Source organism: Engraulis encrasicolus, chromosome 11, assembly GCF_034702125.1.
Source record: "Engraulis encrasicolus isolate BLACKSEA-1 chromosome 11, IST_EnEncr_1.0, whole genome shotgun sequence".
NCBI classification, from domain to species: Eukaryota; Metazoa; Chordata; class Actinopteri; order Clupeiformes; family Engraulidae; genus Engraulis; species Engraulis encrasicolus.
The window spans coordinates 42,201,298-42,224,162 of NC_085867.1; the positions used below are offsets into that span (position 1 = coordinate 42,201,298).

At 41.8% G+C, this 22,865-nt stretch overlaps 1 protein-coding gene across 2 annotated transcripts in view; it reads right to left on the reverse strand.

Moving 5' to 3' along the window:
* Window positions 1–435: 435 nt before the first annotated feature.
* The window catches only part of znf462 (zinc finger protein 462), a 47,571-nt gene continuing 25,141 nt past the window's right edge, over window positions 436–22,865 (reverse strand). Inside the window, exons 4-13 of one of the 2 annotated variants that reach the window (XM_063210671.1) lie at window positions 22,415–22,552; window positions 21,181–21,569; window positions 18,792–18,910; window positions 17,158–17,343; window positions 13,684–13,954; window positions 13,098–13,234; window positions 5,372–5,595; window positions 4,669–4,924; window positions 3,981–4,125; window positions 436–3,614 (exon numbers count right to left, since the gene is read on the reverse strand). In XM_063210671.1, the coding sequence (XP_063066741.1) occupies window positions 3,413–3,614; window positions 3,981–4,125; window positions 4,669–4,924; window positions 5,372–5,595; window positions 13,098–13,234; window positions 13,684–13,954; window positions 17,158–17,343; window positions 18,792–18,910; window positions 21,181–21,569; window positions 22,415–22,552 (2,067 nt within the window). In that variant the 3' untranslated portion in view covers window positions 436–3,412. Of the gene's footprint in view, window positions 3,615–3,980; window positions 4,126–4,668; window positions 4,925–5,371; window positions 5,596–13,097; window positions 13,235–13,683; window positions 13,955–17,157; window positions 17,344–18,779; window positions 18,911–21,180; window positions 21,570–22,414; window positions 22,553–22,865 lie in introns of both variants that reach the window. The other variant, XM_063210670.1, reaches the window with a different exon arrangement.

Consider the following 22,865-nt stretch of genomic DNA (forward strand, 5'->3'; position numbering starts at 1 on the left):
TACAGTATACCCACTTCAAAAAAGTAGACTACACCGTTGAAAACAACCACTGTTATACATAGTATGGATGGTCCCATTTCTGTTCTGCAGATAATCGGTCAATTGTCTGTGCTCTACTTTTCTGTAATTATAGATTTCTTGGTTTTGATCCATGAATTCAGTATCAGTTGAATTTTGCTTTGAGTATGCGACTGTCACCTTCAGGCCAGCCACAGAAATGCCTGCAGCGTTCAAGCTGGGATATTGTTAATGGCCACAAGGGGCAGTAAAACTGCTTTTATATCCAGAATGGATCAAGAGAAAAGTCATTCATTCATACTAACGGCTATATCAAATTGTATGGCAAAGATGGCTGACATGGATCATATTTCCTATTTTAAGCTTCAAATAACCATCATTCCAATATTGAAAAAAAAGTGTGCTCGAAGACATAAATATTATTTGATAACTTTATTAACAAGTTAAAAAAAGACAATGAATTACAATATTTACATCATCCAGAAATAAATGGAATAAAATTGTAAACATTCATTCTAGGCAACATGACAAACCCACCATCTTGGACCAAATTTCACAGGAGGAGGAAGGCAAGATGTAGGAGCTAAGTCTATGATGAACTTCAACAGTCAGAGGAGATGGAAAGACAAAAAAACTAAAATATTTACACATATCCAGTGTGTAATGGATCAGACTGCCATCTTTTAGCAGTCACTCAAAAGCTTATTTGTCCAATGTTTCTTGTTTTTTTCTTCTTCTTCTAAAACTTGTAGTTTCCAAAAGCTATAGCTACTCCTTATAAAGGAAGAGAGGGATGAAAAAGCAAAGTCACCAAAACAACTTTCAGTATTTTAAGGTACAAAAACGAGAGATTCTTTTAACAAGACGCTTTTCTTAATAACAGCTTTGAAGGGTTGATTTGAGATTGGAAAAAACTTTAAAAGTTAGCTTTTTTTTGTTGCTGTTTGTGTCACAGGATAACATTTATGGGGGTAGAAGGTAAAGAGTTTTTTCTGAAACACCACAGTTTCAAACACTTGACGAGTAGTTCTATACATAGCTGCATTCGGCATGCTGAGAGCCCGAATGCTCCGCATGGCACTTGGGTTCTCCCTTCCTATCGTTCATTGCTCATGAAAGACAATCTCAACGACAGCCAGCGGATCAAATAAAGCTGGCACTTTTGGTACCAATGAGGCCAATGTTATCCTCTTGCTTTATTCTTCGAAACAAAAGTCTGGACAAAAACATATTGGGTTTTCCGAGTAGTCTTTTCCCATTTCATTACATGATATCTGTTTTTTTTTCTTTGTTGCTGTTTGTTGGTGTCTGGCTACTTCTGACATTAAAACAAAAAAATAATAGAGCAGGTTAAGCTGAAACATTTGATTTGAGGACCTAATAATAATAATAATAATAATAATAATAATAATAACAATAATAATAAGGCTTTGGGGTATCAGAGCAGCAACTTCCAATACATACAAACTTTGCTTTTACGTTTCCCCGGTAACAATAAAGTGATGGCATGCTCGGCTTCCATGTCATCGCCACAGGATGGCAGATGTCAAGTTTTGCTTCCCACAGCAAACTAGTCTCACTTTTGTTTTACACTTTTCTGTAAATAAATACCCTCTACGCTGGTTGTATGTATCTTCACACGAACATCATCTTATTTGAGAATACCAACATCAATTTCGAGAGTTAACATCCATATTTTGTTATCCTGGGAACCCACTTAGTATATAGTTGCTCGTTGGACGGGGAAAATTCACAGCTAATTGCAAGACCGGAATACAATTCTTAGTACACTAAAAAACAACTTCCACTTTGAAGGTATACCTGAGATACAGTATGTATAGCTACATTTGTTATACCTACTCATTTTTTCAAGGAGACTTTGGTCAAACAACACAAGGTATTATTTGCTGTTGAATGGAATTGGCTGTAGCTGAATCTGTTGCTTAATGTTGTGTTGATTAAAATTTCCTGACAATTTGACATGTACAGTGTGTATTTGTACGAACAATGCACACATATGCACACAACCTTTCTTGTCCTTGTTTTACACGCCGAGGGAAAGCATTTGTCTCTCCATTGCCACCCTGAAAGTAGTTGGATGTTGGAAGCCATTAAAAGCAGAGAGCCTTAGGAAGTGCAGGGAAAGGCTGTACAGGCCTTCTGGGGAGTGAAACATATCACAAATATCAGTAGCAATTTGCTACACAATTTCAGGGCCAGTGTCAATATCTTAAGATCAATTTCAAATTAAATACTTCCTTTGACGTTAAGATAAATAACACATCATTTATTCCTAATGGAATTTACCTAGGTAATAAAAAATTGGGTCAAAATAAAAACATTTATTAAAAAACGTAAAAACAAAAACAAATCATTTAGGTCAAATCACAGAAACCTTTTTTTCTAACTTTCAAGACAATTAAAAACAACATTCCAGATACAGTCTAGCAAAAAAGGTGCATTTTTTTGAGCAGCACAGGCAATCAGGTTACAGCAGCCATCAGCCCCTTCCCAGTCGCTGAAACGCGTGTTGCTCGACGTGCATTGCTTGGTTATGGCCCACCCTGTGCCACTACTGTATGTTTGTTCTAATATTTATAGAACGCAGACTGTACTGGCATTCATCTCATTGCCGACACACTGAACACACAGTTTTGGGGCCATGAGACAGAATTTGTTTGTTAATTCAACTTTTTAAATTTCTAAAAATAAAGAGGATGGACGTATAAAAACTAGGAGTTGCAACTGCATGTGTGCTATAGCACTAGCAAATGATGAGGACATCGGAAAGCACTTTTTAGAGGACAACAAAATGGAGCAGCCTTGGACACTAAAGCTCCGTCGCTAAAGTTAGTTAATAAATAGGGCAAAGGTCACTTCCTGCTAAACACTATTACAAAGTTCTGAATCTAGAATGTTCCACATTATTCACTATGAAGTGCACTACATGGGACATGAGTTACAATGTCCTCCCTGTGTACGGCACTAGTGAATCAGGTAACACATCAGATTCAGCTCTCAAAGGTGCGGAGCTGGCACTTCACTCCTCTTTTTTTTCTCTTTTTTTTTTAATACATTCTTTTCCCGTCTTCTGAAAGAACCACCAATAGGAAGCTGAGATTTGACCCAGATGATGACAACGTCACAGTTCTAATCGCTATTGGTTACCAATATATTAAAAAAATGTCCAATGGGACCAAGTTATTATCATGGGTTTAAACTTGTTAACAACTGATGGACTACAACCTTATGTGCAACACTTTAAAAATCGAACAATGGTTTAAAATAACGGTTAAAATGAGCCATTTTTTGTCATTCTACGCATGAAGCAGCCCATTCTGACGATTCCAGAATGCTTCACAGCAACATCAAGGGTTTTTCCACCCCATACAGCTCATTTTTGGTCAAGCATTTCTTTGTTTTTTTCATTCAAAAAGGTACTGTTTGAGAGATCTGTTGGATAATCAGTCTCCTCGTCAGCTGCACTGCTGGATTGGCCGGCGCCCCTGCCACTTGTAGAAACAGAGCCAGTGAGGGGCTGAGGAGGCGCTGCTATTGCTGGGATAAGGCTGGCATCTGAACTGTCACTAACGGACCTGTCAAGGAGAAGCATAGCACATGCATTGTATCATGAGTATAACAGAATTAAAAGAATTTAGTTCAAGTCATGTTGCCCTGCTCTCTATGACTATGATAATTGCAATAATAACATTTGTCTTATGACTCACTAAATGGTGGTGTTTGTTTGCTAAAGAAGAAAGAAATATGTGATACCGTATTTCTATTTCCGTTTTGTTTCCATTTGCTTTGCACATCATCTAATTTCCTGCGCCATTTAATGCCAACAATTTATGGCAATCAATATGCTATTGAAATGCTCAACAATATTAAACAAAACATCTTCCAAAAACTGAAGCCTGAAGTTGGGAGTAACAAGGTGGAGCCAAGCAAGGAGAACTTACATGCCGTGACGAAGAACGTGACGTTCCCACTCGGCGCGGTTGGTGAAGGAGCGGCCACAGAACTCGCAGGGGAAGCGCTTCTCCTTGACCGGGGAGACGGTCCCACTGCTACCAGGGGAGACGGCCACCTCTGAAGGGCCACCACCTACCACAGGCAAGGAGTACACAAGACACAGTTAAAGCAACAGTTCGCCCTTTTTTGATGTTCCCATATTTGCAGTGTTTCCAGGTATTAAACATGAACGTGCGTATAATTTTCACCTCAGTGTGTTCATTACTTAGATTTATTATTATCATTAGAATTATTGGCATAACTTAGCACAATTAGAACCATTAGCATCAAGCCACAAGTGATCACTGGATGGAATTAAATAGCTATTTTGCACTCTGGTGAAATTTGCATTAATTTTAAAAAGGCTTGTATGTAAATTTTAGGATGTTTTGTCTGGTTCCATAGACTTCCATTGCTACACTACACGATATGGCTATATTGATAAACTAGGCGTCTGGATACGGTACATAGAAATAATACATATATATTAATGTATTCAGCTACACTGCATGAAATAATACAAGATAATTCAAAAACAATGTTTTCGAATGTGACCACTGAAGTGTATTAAATAGAAAACACCACCTGATGCACGTCGACCACACACACGCCCATTCATTCAGACAGCAACACTACCTTCAGGCTCAGGCCTCTCAGACGGCTCTTCCACTTCGACGTCCATCTTGTCGTCCACCAACATGTCCTTCCTGTCTTCCTCCTCCTCCTCCTCCTCCTCCTCTTCCTCCTCCACCTTTACAGTCTCCACTTCTGGCTCCTGCTCTTCCTCCTGCTCGTCCTCTTCCTCCTCGCTGCTGAGGCTGGTCATGCTATCCTTCAGCGCCTCCATCTGATCCAGGCACACGCGGCCCATGATCTCAAAGTTGCGAATCACCTGGAGGAAGAACAGGGAGGTGGAGGAAAAAAAGGGGTTGGCTGTTTTAAAAGGTGCACTATGTAGGATTGTGACCAGAGTAGGTATTGCAGCTATGCTGCTCATTGAAACTGTGCTGCCTATTGACAAATTTGATCTTCTCAGAAATATTTACAAAGTAATAAACTAATATGTAATAGTATGACCAAAGTACAGTACGTTTTGCAGCTAAAAATGAAGAAGATGGAGAAGATCTACCTTTTCATGTATGCAAGCAGCATTACTAAAAAGGGTAACATTTGTCAATGAGCAGCATGAATTCTGGAAAGAAACTGCTAAAAAATATTACGCAGTGCACCTTTAACCCGAATTACAGTAATTGATTTCATTCCATTCAAACGTGTGTGTGTGTGTGTGCGTGTGCATTGTGCATGTGTGTATTCGTGTGTGTATGCCGCCGCATCTGACCTTGTGTTCGTCCCTCAGGTGCTCCTCCAGAGCCTGCTTGTGCTTAGTGTCGTAGTAGCAGAGCTGGCACTGGTAGGGCTTGATCTCGTTGTGCTTGTGGATGTGCTGCTGCAGGCTCTCGTCGCTGGAGCAGGTGAAGGTGCACTTGTGGCAGCGGAACACCAGGCCCTGCAGGTGCCGCGACAGCTTGGAGCGAGACACCTCCAGGGGCACCACGCGCTCCTCTGCACACCACATGGGGAATAGCAGAAGCAGAGTTATTACAAACCTTTATTTAGACTCCCAACAGTGGGAAATTCAGTTCATAACAGCCTTTGTCTCAATAAATAGAAAAGTAATAAAACAAGTGATTTAAGAAGAGTAATGAAAGGAAAATGGCGAAAGATTAAAAAAGCAATGATGAAGACAAGAATGTGTAGTAGGTGGTGGGAGAGCTTGGAGCAGAGCAGGAGGCCTCCAGCAGGAGCGCACGCTCAGGGCCGGATTAAGATTGCCTGAGGCCCCTAGGCTACAGGTTTGCTGGATTTTGAGGCAAATATTCTGACACATTTACATAGAAAGTGTCATAATTACAAGCTAAGAAGTAAGGATAACATGTCCACCAACTGTACTGAACACAACATATACATTTTCAATATTGCATCTCGGAAAATTCAAAATTTTTTCACTTTTGGCCAATCAGGGGCCCCCTGGCAGGTGGGGGCCCCTAGGCTGAAGCCATATCTAGCCTGTGCATTAATCCGGTCCTTCACACACTCCTCTGCAAGGGGTGGAAAGGAGAGGGTAAAGACAAGAGATAAGTGGTAAGGAGAGGGTAAAGACAAGAGATAAGAAAAAGAATTAAACTATGGGTGCAGTTGGGGGGCAACGTGGCTCGGTGGGCTAGTGCCATTACTCTGCCATTACGCACCATTACTCTGGGGATCCGTGTTCGATTCCTGATCCTTCTCCATCTCTCTCTCCTCACTCATTCTCTGTCTTTCCCACTATCCTGTCTCCATAAAAAAGGTGTGAAAGCCCCCAAAAAACTGGGCACTAGGATGCTGTGGTGCCGTGTGCTAATATACCATATCATATATGGGCAACGTTGCCAATGGGGACCCAGGTTTGAAGCCAGACTGGGTCATTTCCCCAACTCTGGCCCATCTCCCTCTCCCACTGATTTCCTGTCCATTCTCCTCTACCTTATCCAAGGCAAAAGCCCAAAAATATATGAAAATATAAATAAATAAAACAAGAAATTGAAGTAGAGTACTAAAGGGAAATGGGGGGGGCAATTTTGGAGAATTGGTGAATGATTAAAGAAGAAAATGTGCAACAGGGAGAGATGGCAAGGCAAGGACGAGAGAAATATCATAATCAGAACACATTATTTGTCCCAGCAATGAGCAATTCACAGTCCTAGTCTCAATTATAGCTAATAGTTAGGGAAAGATATGGATATTTTGGAAAATCTGTGAACTAATTTATTACCAATAGATTTTTTTACCATGTGTTCTTACAGGTGTCTGGACACACCTCACAATTTATCCACGGCCAAATCCAATGGGAATTTCTGTGACGCCCCGTCAAAGTTGGGGTGCACAGAAGGCCTATGTAAAAATTGGAACACTGCAGATTGGGGGGAAAGGATGCATAATGGGTCATAACTTCTGAAGTAAACTACATACAGAGACAAATGAACACATTTTTCCATACATTACTGACCCAGTGAATTCAATTGAGGGGTATTTTTGGACATTCGACCACATTTGAACACCGTTTTTGGTCAAAAACGGCAAAAAATTGCCTTAAATGTGTAGAAATGTTCATTTTTTAATCATATTTCCAAGTTGTGTCCATTATAACCACTTGCTCTTCATTTCTCATTTACAGTATGACAATATACTGTATATAGTCTGGGTTTGATTATTCTATTGGTATTAAGCTGAAATAATAACCCAAAGTTTACCATTTTTAACCCTTTAATGCCCTACACTGGAACCCAGACAAAAGGTTGCAGAAGGGGCCATAACTTCTGAAGTAAATTACATACAGAGACAAATTAACACATTTGTCCATACAATAGTGGGCCAGTGAATACAATTGAGTGGTTGTTTTGGACATTTGACCACATTTAAACTGCGCTTTTGGTCAAAAAACGGCAAATAAATGGCTTTAAAAGTGTAGAAATTCAGTCATATTTTCACGTTTTATTTCGTTCGTTTTCACCTCTAGCTCTTTATTTCTCATTTAAAGGATGACAATATACAGAATAAGGTATGGATTTGATTATTTTAATGGTATTAAGCTGAAATTATACCCCAAAGTTTACATTTTTAACCCTTTAATGTCCTAGACTGAAGCCCGGAAAATGATAAAGTTTGTCAGAATGTGGGATAAGTTTGAAGGTAAACCACATACAAACACAAATGAGCATATTTTCCCATACAATACTGACCCAAGAAATGAAAATTTGACATTTGAACACATTTAAACTGAATTCCAGGACAAAACAGCCTAAAATGTGTTGAAAATCAACCGTCTTTTCATTCGTTCAAATTAAGAATTTCATCAGTGTAAGTCCACTTTATAGGCCTACTCTATTTTGGCTTTTCAGGTTTGATGCAAAAGATTCATTAAAGTGAGATTTTGTTTCAGATTAATACCCAATACAATAACGAAATTCATTTGGTACATGATATATTAAGAGGTGGTGAAAAAAAGCACACAATAACATTGGAAACAATGAAAGGGTGGTGATTTTTTTGGACACATTTTAGGCCATTTATTGCTTATTTTGTCCAGAAATGCTGTGCAAGTGTTGCCAAAAGTAAAAAAAAACCAACCACTTCATGTTGTTTCTTGGGTCAGCACTGTATGGAAAATCTGTGTTCATCTGTGCCAAGGGCCCAAAAATGGGGTTAGTGCAGGCAAATTCTCACTGCGTAGGCCTATATATTTTCAAAACCTGTGTGTCTCTGGAGTATAGTTGTCTGATAGCAAGTTAGACATCATAGCTGTTGGATTTAATGTTTGTACATCCTCTCAAGAACCTGTCCCTGAGGGGGATTTTCTGAAAAGTGACTTTTTGTCTACCCACTAACAACAGGCCACAGAACCTTCCAAGCATCACTTTATCATTACTTACATTGTCCTTGATGTTGACAGACATAGAGGAAGGCATTATATGTAAATTGTATAGCCTATAAACCATGGCCGACAATTGGTTTTACAATTGAGAGCCTATTTTCTAATAAATAAAAAATCTCAACTAGTAGAATCATGCTGTCAATCCATAGTGTTGTGAATGTTTCACCAGGGAGAACCTTTCACCAGGGAGTTGGAATTATATGAAAAATGCCATACTATGGGTATACATTAGAAATAGTTTTACTTTTCTGTAAGCAAGCACAACCTAATAAATGCATCAGATTTAATGTTTTTGAATTAAATGAAATTAACTTATCTACCATTGCACTGCAATGAAAAAAGTACATAAGAAATTCATTTGTAGCATAATGAGACATGTGCCTTTAATTCCTAACAGCAATCTGCTGTGACAGGGCTCATCATGTGACCGGTAGGCACCAATACTCACGAACGGTGTGACGTTTTCCATGTGCTTTACGCCCTTTTGTGGGGGAAAACAGCCAATGCAAGTCAATTGGTAGTGTTGGGGTGTAGCCTCTTACTGCAGATGGGGTCGCCGGTGACCCGATTCACTTGCTGAAAATGCTTAAATACATCAAAACAACATTGCTATGACATTACAGAGAGCCATAGCGCTGCTCTAAGGGGTTAATAAACGAAAGATAAGGACCTGTAGACTGGCGTTGTTCACATGCAACATGCCGAAAACGCGTTGTGTTGCCGGCTGTTCAAATAATATTGCCAAACAGAGGTGGAGAAGCATGGACTACGTTCATTTAGGCTAGCTGATGTAGTATGGAAGTTGATGAGACATTTGGTTTGATTTCCCCCATAAAGGGGCGTAATGCACATTTACGAGCAAAGTACCTGGATGGCCATTCATGCCTATAGGCAACATTTGGTGTTTTCAGGTACTCTTGGAGGGGGCAGCTTTTATTGTTTTTGGCATCGTGGCCAGTTTCCTTTCTCCTTGCACAGGCGTCCATGCCCAGACGGATCTGCACTACATGGAAAAGTGGCAGTCCTGTGTAGTCTCTTCAGCACATGAAGCTGCTTGGAGTGTGGCTGCTAGCCGGTTTCTTGCCAGACTGCTGGCTTTGCTACTTGTGCAGCCACCATGTCGTCCGTAATCTGCCCTGATTGGCAGTCATCTAGTTGACGTGAATTGAGTGTCCAGTCCACATGTTTGTGACGAAGTTCACTCACTGCTTCATGAAGCAGCTTTTTATGTCTTGGGAAGTCACATTAGATATTTCTGTCCACCTTTTTTGCCAAGCATCCAACCCCACCTTTCTAAGACCATACAGATCTCATTGTGATCATGCAACTATCTGCAGAATTGCAAACACAACTATTAACTGCTGGGGGTGGGGTTGTGGCTTGACCTGGTAAACCAGATCACAGAATACCATCTCAGTTTGTCAGACTGGGGGACCTAACATCAGAGTGTGTGGTCAGTAGCACTGGTGGTCAGGACCGCTGACTGCTTTGGCTGTGCCCAGGACAAAGCCATCAGACAGGGCCCCCGACTCAATACATTCAATGTAATGGAGTCCGAATTCTGGGCCCCATCTCTCCCTGGGCCCAGGACAGTTGACCCATCTTGTCAGCTTCCCTGCTGGTGCACCACAGGAAACCGCATTTCCCCAGTAGCATTTACCCTATTCTGTACTCCACCGAATTCATCTACAGCTCAGAGCACTTTGTTGGTGGGTGCCAGGCTAACCAGATACAGCTGAGGTCCAAGAGAGATGGGCTAGGTTTGAGTATTTCAGAAACACATACATTAGTAGCCTGATTATCATCAACTTTCAAATCTCTTCGAGACTTGGTCTGACCAAGAGCATAACAATTATCATTTCCCAAACAGCATTTCCCAAATGGCCTCCCTTGATTTGCGGGAACTCAGAAAGTACTTGCATTGACTCCTGACCTGACTAGTAGCAACGCTGAAGCTGTTGCGTCACTAGGAGGGCACGGCCTGGCTAATACATTAGAGCATCTCTGAATGCACAGCATGTCGAACCTTGTGCTGATGGGCTACATTTGCAGAAAACCACACCAGATGCCTCTACAGTCAACTAAGAACAGGAAAATGAGGTTATAACTCACACAGGCTCACTAACATTGGTCAATATAAGATTGGACAATTACTGTAGCTGCTGCTTTTTTATCCAAACATACATATTGGTGACAGTCCTTGGAGCAATGTGGGTTTAGGTGCCTTGCTCAAGGACACTTCAGTCATGAAGGATAGGGAGAGGTAAGGATGGGATTTGAACCTGCAACTTGGTGAACTTCAATCCAACTCCCTAACCATTACACCACAGATGTAAAAAATCCAAAGTTAACCATGGTTTATTGAGCATGGTTTGTGACTATGGTTAAAACAGACACAAAAATAGACACAAACCATGTTGGAAAAAAACCATGAAAAACATGAATAACCATGATCCAGTTTTCATGGTTACCCAAAAAACATGCATAAGCCATTGTAATACTATGGTTGTTTCAGAGTACTTAGAGAAACCATGGTTACTTTACTATAGTAAAACCATGGTCGATTTTCGTAAGGGCTTTAGCACCATTTGAACTATGCTGGAATGCCACAGCCTACCTGAGTATCGTTGAAGGCAGTTAAAGCAGTTCTGTAAGCAAAAGGGGGTCCAACATAGCACTAGCAAGGTGTACCTAATTAAGTGGTCGTAGAGTGTATACCTAGATACAACTTTTTTTTTTTTTAAATCTCCAACAAAAGCTATTATTAGCAGTGATGCAATTATGTATGATTTGATAAGGCATGAATTGGCATATTACATCATTTTATTTTGAAACATAAATAAAAATGACAAACTGGATGGTGTGACTATCAGGTTAAATGTTTATCTTAATTAATATTTATACTCAAACCACTGTAGAAAGCTGGAATAACAGACAGAAGTGGTCTAAGCGAAACTGAGGTGGTTTTCCTTTTTTTCTTTCTTCAAATGGCATATTTACCAAAGAGGGTGATCCAAATAGCTATAGTACCGATATACAGATATATACTTCAGAGATACATAGCTCTCAGAAAAAAAAACATAGAGGAAATTTACCACACCCCCCGACCCCCCCACCCCAACTGCTACCAGTGACCAGCACCCGCCCACCCAATTGCACCTCCACCACACTGACGTCTATGACAGTTTGATCATTTTAAATTTGATCAAAAGTTAAAAAAAAGAAACAAAAACACTCTGTTTTATTTCTTGGGTCAGTATTGTATGGGAAAATATGCTCATTTGTGTTTGTATGTGGTTTACCTTCAAACTTATCCCACATTCTGACAAATTTTATCATTTTCCGGGCTCCAGTCTAGGACATTAAAGGGTTAAAAATGTTACAGCTTAATACCATTAAAATAATCAAATCCATACCTTATTCTGTATATTGTCATCCTTTAAATGAGAAATAAAGAGCTAGAGGTGAAAACGAACGAAATAAAACGTGAAAATATGACTGAATTTCTACACTTTTAAAGCCATTTATTTGCCGTTTTTTGACCAAAAGCGCAGTTTAAATGTGGTCAAATGTCCAAAACAACCACTCAATTGTATTCACTGGCCCACTATTGTATGGACAAATGTGTTAATTTGTCTCTGTATGTAATTTACTTCAGAAGTTATGGCCCCTTCTGCAACCTTTTGTCTGGGTTCCACTGTAGGGCATTAAAGGGTTAAAAATGGTAAACTTTGGGTTATTATTTCAGCTTAATACCAATAGAATAATCAAACCCAGACTATATACAGTATATTGTCATACTGTAAATGAGAAATGAAGAGCAAGTGGTTATAATGGACACAACTTGGAAATATGATTAAAAAATGAACATTTCTACACATTTAAGGCAATTTTTTGCCGTTTTTGACCAAAAACGGTGTTCAAATGTGGTCGAATGTCCAAAAATACCCCTCAATTGAATTCACTGGGTCAGTAATGTATGGAAAAATGTGTTCATTTGTCTCTGTATGTAGTTTACTTCAGAAGTTATGACCCATTATGCATCCTTTCCCCCCAATCTGCAGTGTTCCAATTTTTACATAGGCCTTCTGTGCACCCCAACTTTGACGGGGCGTCACAGAAATTCCCATTGGATTTGGCCGTGGATAAATTGTGAGGTGTGTCCAGACACCTGTAAGAACACATGGTAAAAAAATCTATTGGTAATAAATTAGTTCACAGATTTTCCAAAATATCCATATCTTTCCCTAACTATAAGGGGTAATAAAACAAGCAATTGAAGAAGACCATTAAAAAGGAAAAAAGGGGGAAGATGGGATGGAAAGTGGAATGATAAAGAAGAAAATATGTAGAGATAGGGGTTCAGGCAAGGCCAGGAAGGGGAGAAACAAAATGTGGGAGATAAGGAAAATTGGTTGGAGAGGAATAAATCATTTTTTTAAAAGCATACAGATGGAAGGAAAATTTTGAATGAACTACAACCAGGTTGTAAAATACGACATTTTTAGAGTCCTAGTCTTTCACAAAACCTTGCATTTTCATGTCTACGCCTGTAAAAAAAAAAAAAAAAAAAGGGGGAAAGGTTCTTTCTCACCTCTGTGCAGGACGACATGGTCAATCATATTGCTTTTGCACTTGGTGTGGTAGAGACAGAAGGGGCAGCGTAGGTCTTTGTGTCCTTCCTCTGGGGGGATGTTATGCCCTGCCTCCACATGGATAGTGAACGTGGACCTGAGGGAGGACAATACAGTATACTAGTCACACTCAAAAGAAAATCAGCATGACTCATGAGGTGATGAACACATATAATGTGTGTGCAGTACTTGTAGCAGTTATATGTCTACAACTACACAGTATTGGTATTGTGAAGTACCTGTATGTATACATTACATTACATTACACTAAGCTGACGCTTTTTTATTCTAAGCGACTTACAGCTTTTTAGATACAGTGTATTGGTTATAGTCCCTGGAGCAGCGTGAGGTTAGGTGTCTTGCCCAAGGGCACTTAAGCCATGGATAGAGGTGTAGGGAGAGGTAAGGGTGGGATTTGAGCCTGCAACCCTCTGATCGTGAGTCCACCTCTCTAAACACTATGCCACGGCGGCCCCAGTATGCACAACATTTAAAAAGCATTTCAATTCAACACATTGGCAGGCCAAAGATCTCATCCGTTCTTACTTGTAGCAGGTGAAGAAGGAGCAGTCCTTGCACTTGAAGAGCTTCTTGCCCCCGTGGCGGTCGCGGTAGTGTCGGCGCAGGCTCTGCATGTAGCCGGAGCTGAACTCGCAGAACTCGCAGGTGAGGATGGTGCTCTGCTCGGGCCGCGACTCGGCCAGCACGGCAGAGGCGGAGGGGGGACTACAGGCCATCTGGTTACTATGGTTACGTGACGCCAGCTGGTAGTGGCTCAGCTGCTGCTGCACATCAGCCGGCTCCAGGTAGCCTGGTTCTAGAACGCAGAGCAGGAGAGAATAGAATAGAATAGAACAGAACAGAATAGAAGAGAACAGAAGGAATACAGGAAAAAAGAAAAAAAGATTAGGTTGACTTAATGCCCAGACCAGAACTTATGTATTTTGAATGGCAAGGACCACGTCGTAATTTATTACTAAAGGCCCTGTGCATTACATAATTGTGTAGCACTATGGAAGTAAAGTTTCTTCGGTGACTATTACAGTGTTGCACTGATAGAACGGCGTGCCTTAAGGGGCTACAATACTGTTGAATACTTTGTTTGCCCGTTGCAGGTCTGTGTAAATCACATGAATTTTCCATGAAAAATCTAGCTTCAAAATCGGATAGAAATCCTTCATTGTAATTTTCAATTAAATTCTAAACCACAATCAGTCATTCTCTACTCCTACGTTCTTTTCAGGTAATTTCATGTTATTCATATTCCTGCAGCTCGTACATCACAACACAAATAAACAACACCCCATCGCTCTCCTAGGGAGTGTCTCCGTGGTAAAATGCCTGTTTCAGCAACATGCCAGTGAGGCAAGTGCAGTGCAGCGGCAGGCAGCAAAAAAAACAGCGTACCTTTGACTTTTTAAAATGCACATGATGCAATTCTCACTTTGCAAAAAGAGAAGGGAGCAAATCACACGAGTCCCTGCGCATTCGGAGTTTGATTTATAATACTAATGTATCATTCAGGAAGAAAAGACACCAGTGTGAGATGTAGATGAGGCCGGCAAAGCCAATCTGCGTGGAGGGAAGTAATCCGTCTCTTTAAGTGTTTCCAGCACCACGCTACGCGTCTTAGCATGATTTAACAGGTGAGGATATAACATGCACACACGGGCGGGCGTGTGCTGCACACACGTACACACACATTCACACACGCACTTGCACTTGCACGCACACACGCACAGGCACAAACACACATTGACACGTGCATACAACACAGACTCACACATACGCACACATTCACACACAGGCACACACATTGACACACGTGCATACAGAGTCACACATACGCACACATTCACACACAGGCACACACATTGACACACGTGCATACAAACACACATACACTCACACACATACACACATACACACACACACACACACAATGCAGTTTCTAGTGGGGGCTTTGAGACAGTCACAACAAAAAGGCAAACCATGAACAGCATGAGTAAGTCTGGAACAGAAACACATTCTGCGTAACTACACTAGTAACTAGGTCAAACATATAGGCCTTTACATGTGTTCCAGATGCGAAAAGATGAAACAAGACATCTCACTGTAATAATCAACAAAAACGGCACATGGGGGTGGAGGGGGCATCTTGGTTCTTTTATCATTCATGACTCATAGGCAACTCTACTTCTGTTTTTTTTGCAATTTTAACCTTTCAGTAGTGGGGTGAAACAAAAGAGCTGCAACTTTTGACCTCTTGAATTGAACTACGCATGTTGCCTAGTTGCAGCTTTTTGCCACGCAAGTCAGGGTCACGTGAACCCACGTGTGTGAGTTGGGAGTCACGTTCTTCCAGGGTGTGAAAAAAACGGTCCAGGTGTGAATTCACAGTGACTCATGCTGAACGCTACAGCCAGAGCCATGCATTTACTTTTTTCATCATCACCCAAGATGGCTGGAGGATGTTCCAAGATGGCTAGAGGATGTTAATCTTACTAGCCAAACACACACTCACTCAACGTGGCTGGTAAGTTGGTCTTTTCTACCAGCCGGTTGGCCAGTTGGCTGGTGTTAATGTTGAGCCCTGTCTACAGCTAAAAGAAACGACTTTGTATGCTCCATAATGTCAGGCAGCCCTTACGTTACAGTACCAAAGTCTCACTGCAGAGGTGCATTTCTCCAAACTATACTTGCTAACTACATTATCTACTTTGCTGTTTGCAATGCCATTTCCCATTGGCAACTATGGAAGCTGCTAACTGGCTAGCAACTACGCTTTCGAGAAATGCAGCCCAGGCTGGCAGCCCTGCTTTCATGGACATATAAAAGCGGAGAAAGTCAGCTTCAACCTGATTTTTTTAAAGGGACACTGTGCAGGAAATGGTCAAAAAAGGTACTGCAACTATGCTGCTCATTGAAACTGGGCTGCCTATTGCCAAATTTGATCTTTACATGAACGTTTACTAAGTAATAAACAAATATTTTCTAGTATGGTCCAAGTACAGTCATTTTTGCAGCTAAAAATGGCTATTTTTGGAAATTCAAAATGGCGGACCATGGAGAAGATCCCCCCTTTCATGTATGAAAAGTGCAATTTTTCCAGTCATAATGAATACTTAGAATTTGATGCTGGTGGTAAGTATTCATGAAAACGGTAACTTTAGTGAATGGGCAGCATGAATTCTGGAAATTGTGTCCCTTTAAACTCCCACTTTTATTATTTTACAGGACGCTGTGGGTCAAAGGACCCTAGCAAAAAAAATCCTGGTTGAAAGGTACTGTCTCATCTTGTACGTATTTTGTCTCTGTTATTGTGGTCCAGCTGCTTGGTTGGATGCTTGAATGTGCAGTAGGCTTTAACCGGTTTCTGAAACTCAGCCTTGCTTTCATGCACACACAGACTTCTTCAGGTAAATACTTTTTTTTCTAGAAACTGTAACAGATGTTTATATCCATACAGACAAGTTTCTAGCCAGCTTAACAGGGCTTGGCTCACGTTGATTAGCCTTGCATTATTGTAGCAAATAAACGTAAGACATTTGATGCAAGGTGCAGACGGCAACAGCTGCAACTGCTCGATAGAACCATATCAGCTAAAAACGTTGAAAGAAAACAGCTGAAAAGTGAACAGCTGAAGTGTATTTAGGTATCTCCTCTTGTCCAAGCCATTTACTCCCTACCTAGTCAGTATTTCAACTGCTTTCACAGAATAACCGTACGGTCACACCGCGGGCGTTAAACGCGTGGAAAGATGCAGAAGTAATTGACTTTGTATGGGAGAGCAGGCAGCGAACGAGGCAAACGCGTCGGGAGCGTTTCTAGAGGCGAGGGCGTCGAAAGCGTCAAAAGCCGAGGGCGGCAGAAGTTGAACTTCATCTAAAAATATGTAATGAGCTCGGCGGCAGCAGGGCGGCAGCCAATGGAAGGTTCACATTTTTATAAACACGAGCTTCGGTTGGTCGAGATTCCTGGCTGAACGCTTCAGGTTGCCCCATGCCCCTAGTGGCTCACCTTCCCCTTCCGGCGTCAAGGTCATGAGGTCCCCAGTCAGGAGGGAGCGCGGGGTGTGCAGCGCGGCCCCAGCGCGGAGCTTGGGCAGGGCCAGCATCTTGCCGTGCACCCTGAGGGAGTGGTCCTTCAGCTGGCTAATGGTGGCCGAGGAGAAGGAGCAGGTCAAGCACTTGTAGGGGTTCTCACCTGGAAGAGGAAGAGGTAAAGAAATGCAGAGAGAGAGAGAGAGAGAGAGAGAGAGAGAGAGAGAGAGAGAGAGAGAGAGAGAGAGAGAGAGAAGTATGTGTGTGTGTGTGTCAGCGTCAGCGAGAAGGGGCATGTGAGAGAGAAAGAGGGAGAGTGTATGTGAGCATGAGAGAGAGACAGAGAGAGAGAGAGAGAGAGAGAGAGAGAGAGAGAGAGAGGGAGAGAGAGAGAGAGAGAGAGAGAGAGAGAGAGAGAGAGAGAGAGAGAGAGAGAGAGAGAGAGTGTTACTAGTTCCTTTGGCAGAAGCACTATACTACAGTATACTGTGATGGTACTGTTCAGGCATCTTTCCACATTTCAATGCAGTCAAAGAGAAGCCGAAATCTGACAAAGGCAATTAAGGGGAAGACGTATACAACAACGATCCCTTCCTTTAGGGACTCAATTTGCTGTTAAAAGCAAAGGCAAAGACATATACATCCAAGGACATTGTGGCTCTCTTAAGACTATGGTTATGTGTGAAGAAATCTAAATAGGACTGTCCTCACATCAATTCTACACCCGTTGTACTGCTCCTTCTCTTTTCACTGGCGTTGGTACTAAAGTCTGATGGTCTGGGTATATCAGAGCCGTTTTTAGACCATAACAAAATTCAAACAGTGATTTACTAGAAACATAACAGCAGTCCTGGACCATCAGATAATGTAAGAGTGCACATCCTACAAATGGAATTGCTTCTGTGGAGGAGGGTATGTTTTGACTCTGTTGGTTTGTCTGTCTGTTAGCAACATTATGCATGTATACAGATCATTGACCTTTGACCTTTTTCAGTAGCAGATGTCAGGTTGGGTAAAGGATGGGCAGTCATGGGTAAGGGGTCAGAGTGTCAGACTTGCAGCCCAAAGGTTGCCGGTTCGACTCCCGACCCGCCAGGTTGGTTGGGGGAGTAATCAACCAGTGCTCTTCCCCATCCTCCTCCATGACTGAGGTACCCTAAGGTACCGTACCACCGCACTGCTCCCTAGGGGCACCATTGAGGGCTGCCCCTTTGCACGGGTGAAGCATAAATGCAATTTCGTTGTGTGCAGTGTGCAGTGAACACTTGTGTGCTGTGGAGTGCTGTGGAGTGCTGTGCACACTGCAATAGAGTTCATGACCTGGTATGAATGTGCATGGTTCACAGGTAAGCACTTTGCTTCTGAATGTAACTGGTCTGGAAATGGGCACCAGCACCATTTTCACCAGCCTGTAAAACAGATGAGTCTCTCCAGTGTTTTTGGAAGGCAGAGAGAGAGAGAGAGAGAGAGGTGTGTGTGTGTGTGTGTGTGTGTGTGTGTGTGTGTGTGTGTGTGTGTGTGTGTGTGTGTGTGTGTGTGTGTGTGTGTGTGTGTGTGTGTTTTTGGAAGGCGATGTTTGATGTCTAAACTCCTCTTTACCTGCGTCATTACCTGCATGTGCTTTGGCCAGGTGACTCTTCAGTCGCCGCAGATAAGCAGACTTAAAGGGACAGAGCTTGCAGCGGAAAGGCTTGTGGTGCCCGTGGTGAGACTGGATGTGACGATCCAAGCTAATGACAGACAAGAGAGAGAGAGAGAGAGAGAGAGAGAGAGAGAGAGAGAGAGAGAGAGAGAGAGAGAGAGAGAGAAACAAAGTATTTAGAAAAAAAACAGCTTTTCCAAATCAAATTTCTACAGTGGAGCACAGGATTGATACATCTACCAAATATTTTTGTCTGTGGTAGCTACCAAATGAGCACAATGGTCTAATGCAGCGGTTCTTAACCTGGGGTGCGGGCACCCCCTGGGGGTGCGCCAGAGATTTTAGGGGGTGCGCGGAATTTTGTTTGCGTTGAGGTTGTGATCAAAATTCTGCTTCCAAACATTATAATTAGGCCAAATCAAGACCATGTTTTGGTCCCCATATAAAGTCATTAAAGTATTGATTAATGTCTGAAGATTAATGTCTGAAGATTAATCACTCAAATAATTTTTTAGTGCGTATACACCCGTAGACGCTTGGGTTGGGGGTGCGCGGCTTGTCTTGGGCACAGGTCAGGGGGTGCTTCAAGAAAAAAGGTTAAGAACCACTGGTCTGATGGAACCCCATGCATATTCAGAATGTGCACCCTCTAGTGGATTTTAAAGGCTGCACACCTCTGATACCAGGGCCTCAGTTACTATGCACCTCAAAAATGATGTCAGCTCTTCACGTTTCAACAGAGGTGATCAAAGAAAACGTAGAAGTAAATGTATGGTGTAAGCACAATACTAGCACATGATATTACATAGTGGTTACACCAGTTATTCCATTTTACATAATGAGGTGGATAGATGTTGTTACTGAAAAAAAATAAAACATAAAAACATAAAAAGAAAACCCTCAAATGTTATCCAACCAGTGCCGAATCAGGTACATCGCTCCACCGTAACTGTAGGCTAGTTACTAAGTGAAGCTATTTGTGTTGGATGTCACAAGGATGTGGCCTTGTGATAAGACCTTGGGCGTGTGTGAAAAGGCCTGGCTTAGTGGCATTTCCTGACCGAAACCAGGTGGGATTCTAAAAAAAAAACAAAAAAAACAAACAGTTCAAGGGGTATCCCGTCAACAAGTCACCTAAAGCAAGCGCAACATTTGAGAGACAGATGGATCTCCATGTGACAGTTGTGTTGAACTTGGCTGATCTGTCATCCCAGAGCATGGGAACCGCATACCATGATGATATGATGAGCCATTCGTACATGTATGCACAGTATGTGCAATACGTCATATAATATCATCAGTCTATATTCATGTATTTTCAAGCTGTCTACACTGTAGAACACCAAGAAACAGACTGTATGCATTGCATGAGTGTGGCGTCTTGAAGATACATACATGCACATACATTCATTCATGCACATACATTGCTGTACTGTGGACGGGAGATCTTGTTTTTTCCAGTTCTACCACACACTGCAGTTCTAGCAACACCAATGTAACTCCAAATTCACTGCTAACAAACTGTAGTGTTCATTTCCAGCTCATCTACACACACTATTCTATAAACATCAACATTAACTTACTTCAAGTGTCCTACATGCATGTGTGAGGGCTGTTTGCCAACATCTCACGGAACAAGTTAGGCCTGCTTTTGTGGTCTCACGCCTTGGCGCGTCAAAGGCTAGCCCAAATACTGAAGGTATTTACAATAGGCTACAATTACAAATGGCAGACAGGTGGCCGACCAACGGCTCGCTTTGTTCCTACCGTAAACAATAAGAACGTCAGTTTCTGTTTATGTGATATCGATCTCTATAGTTATGGACACCCTCATGGGAAACAACAATCTACTACTGGCATACAGTTTTTATTCCAAAGCCCACAGAAACCAATGGTAAAGAAATCCGATGAGAACCTACAGTCTGCTAGCATATACTGGTACAGCATTTTTTTCAGACTTTGCCCACAGACACCAATAATAGCCACAGTCTATATTACCGGTAGCCATCATTTGGTTGGCAATGAGCAATTCACTAGTCGCCTTTAAGTGCTTTATGTAGAGTAAGCACATGTTTGGCATGGTTGCTGGACTCCATTCTGGGATGCTTAAAATGACAATCCCTTGTCCCTCCTTGGGGGCTTGGAGGAAGTGGCCCCATTGGAGAAACCTTTGCGCATGAGAGGTGATTGAGCAGGAGAGATTAAATCAATGACAAGGCTGGAGAAGGTAAGACAGTTGTTATTCAATCCACAGACTTCCTCCCAAACTATGTTTTCAAAACAAAATGTGCAAAGCCAACAGCAAAAGCAGATAACTGAGTAAGCAATCGTGGTTTTGAGAATTACTTTCTCACTCACTTGTGTCGGAAGGGGGAGACGAACTGGCAGTACTGGCAGTTGTACTTGTCCTCACGCGAGAAGAGCGCCATAGCGGAGTGGCTCCTCTCGTGAGAGCGCAGGCCCTGCATGGACATGAACACGCGGTCGCACTGGACACACGGGTGACCCCCGACCCGCTGCTCCTTCTCCTCCTCTGCCAATGGGGCGCCCGGAATCACGGCCTTCTCCCCCGTTTCCATGGCAATGGCGACCGCATCCACAGAGGGGGCTGCTGCTACGTCGGTGACGGATAATACGTCCACATCTGGTGATGCCGTGGCGGCATCCTCGTCTACGGGCAACATGTCATCTGGGTTGCCATTGGATACGCTGTCCTCCACGCCTGGAAGAGACATCTCACTGACATCCTATCAGGAAAGAAAAACAGATAAAGAAAAAAAATCATGTTATCCTTCAACAGTTTTATCTGACATTTTATTAAAATAAATGAAATGCTGGTAATCTTTTCCAGTCAGAGCTGTCATAAGATTTCCTTCGTTCCAAATTCTATTTTGGATTAGTACGGCCATTATGCTTTTTTAAAAATCTTTTTCCTTTTTGACACTGACATCAACGAAGGGAAAGCTACAAGATCAAGATCAACTTACAGTTTGACTTTCTAAGAAAAAAAAACACATACACCGATGAGCACATTGCACGGATAAATAATGGTGGCACTACACCAGTGCTATCTACAGCACCTTGGTATCAACAGTCTAGACATTTTATGATTTGTGTAATACATGTGTAATACATTGGTAGAGTACAGTAGAGAAGATTAGAGTTACTTCATGTATGCCGAAGGAAATCAGCATCACCAGTTAAGACATTATTATGCTCGTCATAAAAGAAAGACAACGCGTACACATCAGTAATCCAGTTGCTGGACGAAACCTAACTGAAATCTTTCGGACCCTTGCAAAATTTTGAAAAACATGATTTGCCTCGTGCAAATGTTTTTTTTAACTTCTCAGCTATTTTAATCTTTTAAACACCCCCCTGCCCCTGACTGATGCAAGGTTTATTCTTAACTTACTATTTTAATTTTCTAGAATAACTTTGTGTTTTTCTCTTCTGCTTTGTGCAAATGCAGTGTTTGAATGCTTGATTTGTGTATTGCGAGATTAATGCTTAATTTTTTAAATGTATGTGGTGAAACTGAAGAAAAAATTCCACAATAAAGTATTCATATTCGTATTCATACTCTTCTCACCTTCAGCTGTCCCTCTTTGGCCTCCCCATACTGCACATGTTTGCGCAGGTGATTGCAGATGGCTCTGAGGGTGGGGTGAACCTCCACGCAGAAATTACACCGATAGCCTATGGGAGTTTGGTCAGCGTTGGCATCCACCTGCATACAAAAGAAGCCAGATTTGAAAGGTTTTAGTTTGTTTGCATCCTGAGCATGTCCATCGTTCATTACAGAATATACTCTTGGTAAGCCTGGCAACATGGCAAACATGAAAGACATGATACATCACATATAACTGAGTAATTTGTTATATTAAAGGGAGCTCTATGTCTGGCGGCAGGTAAGGTGACATCTTACATACCAAAAAACTGACATTAATAATTATTAGCTCAAATCCAGATATTCCACCAAATGCCACCACATTTCCTTCATAAGATTGATTTAAAAAAAAGACCTTGAGCATGTACACGCA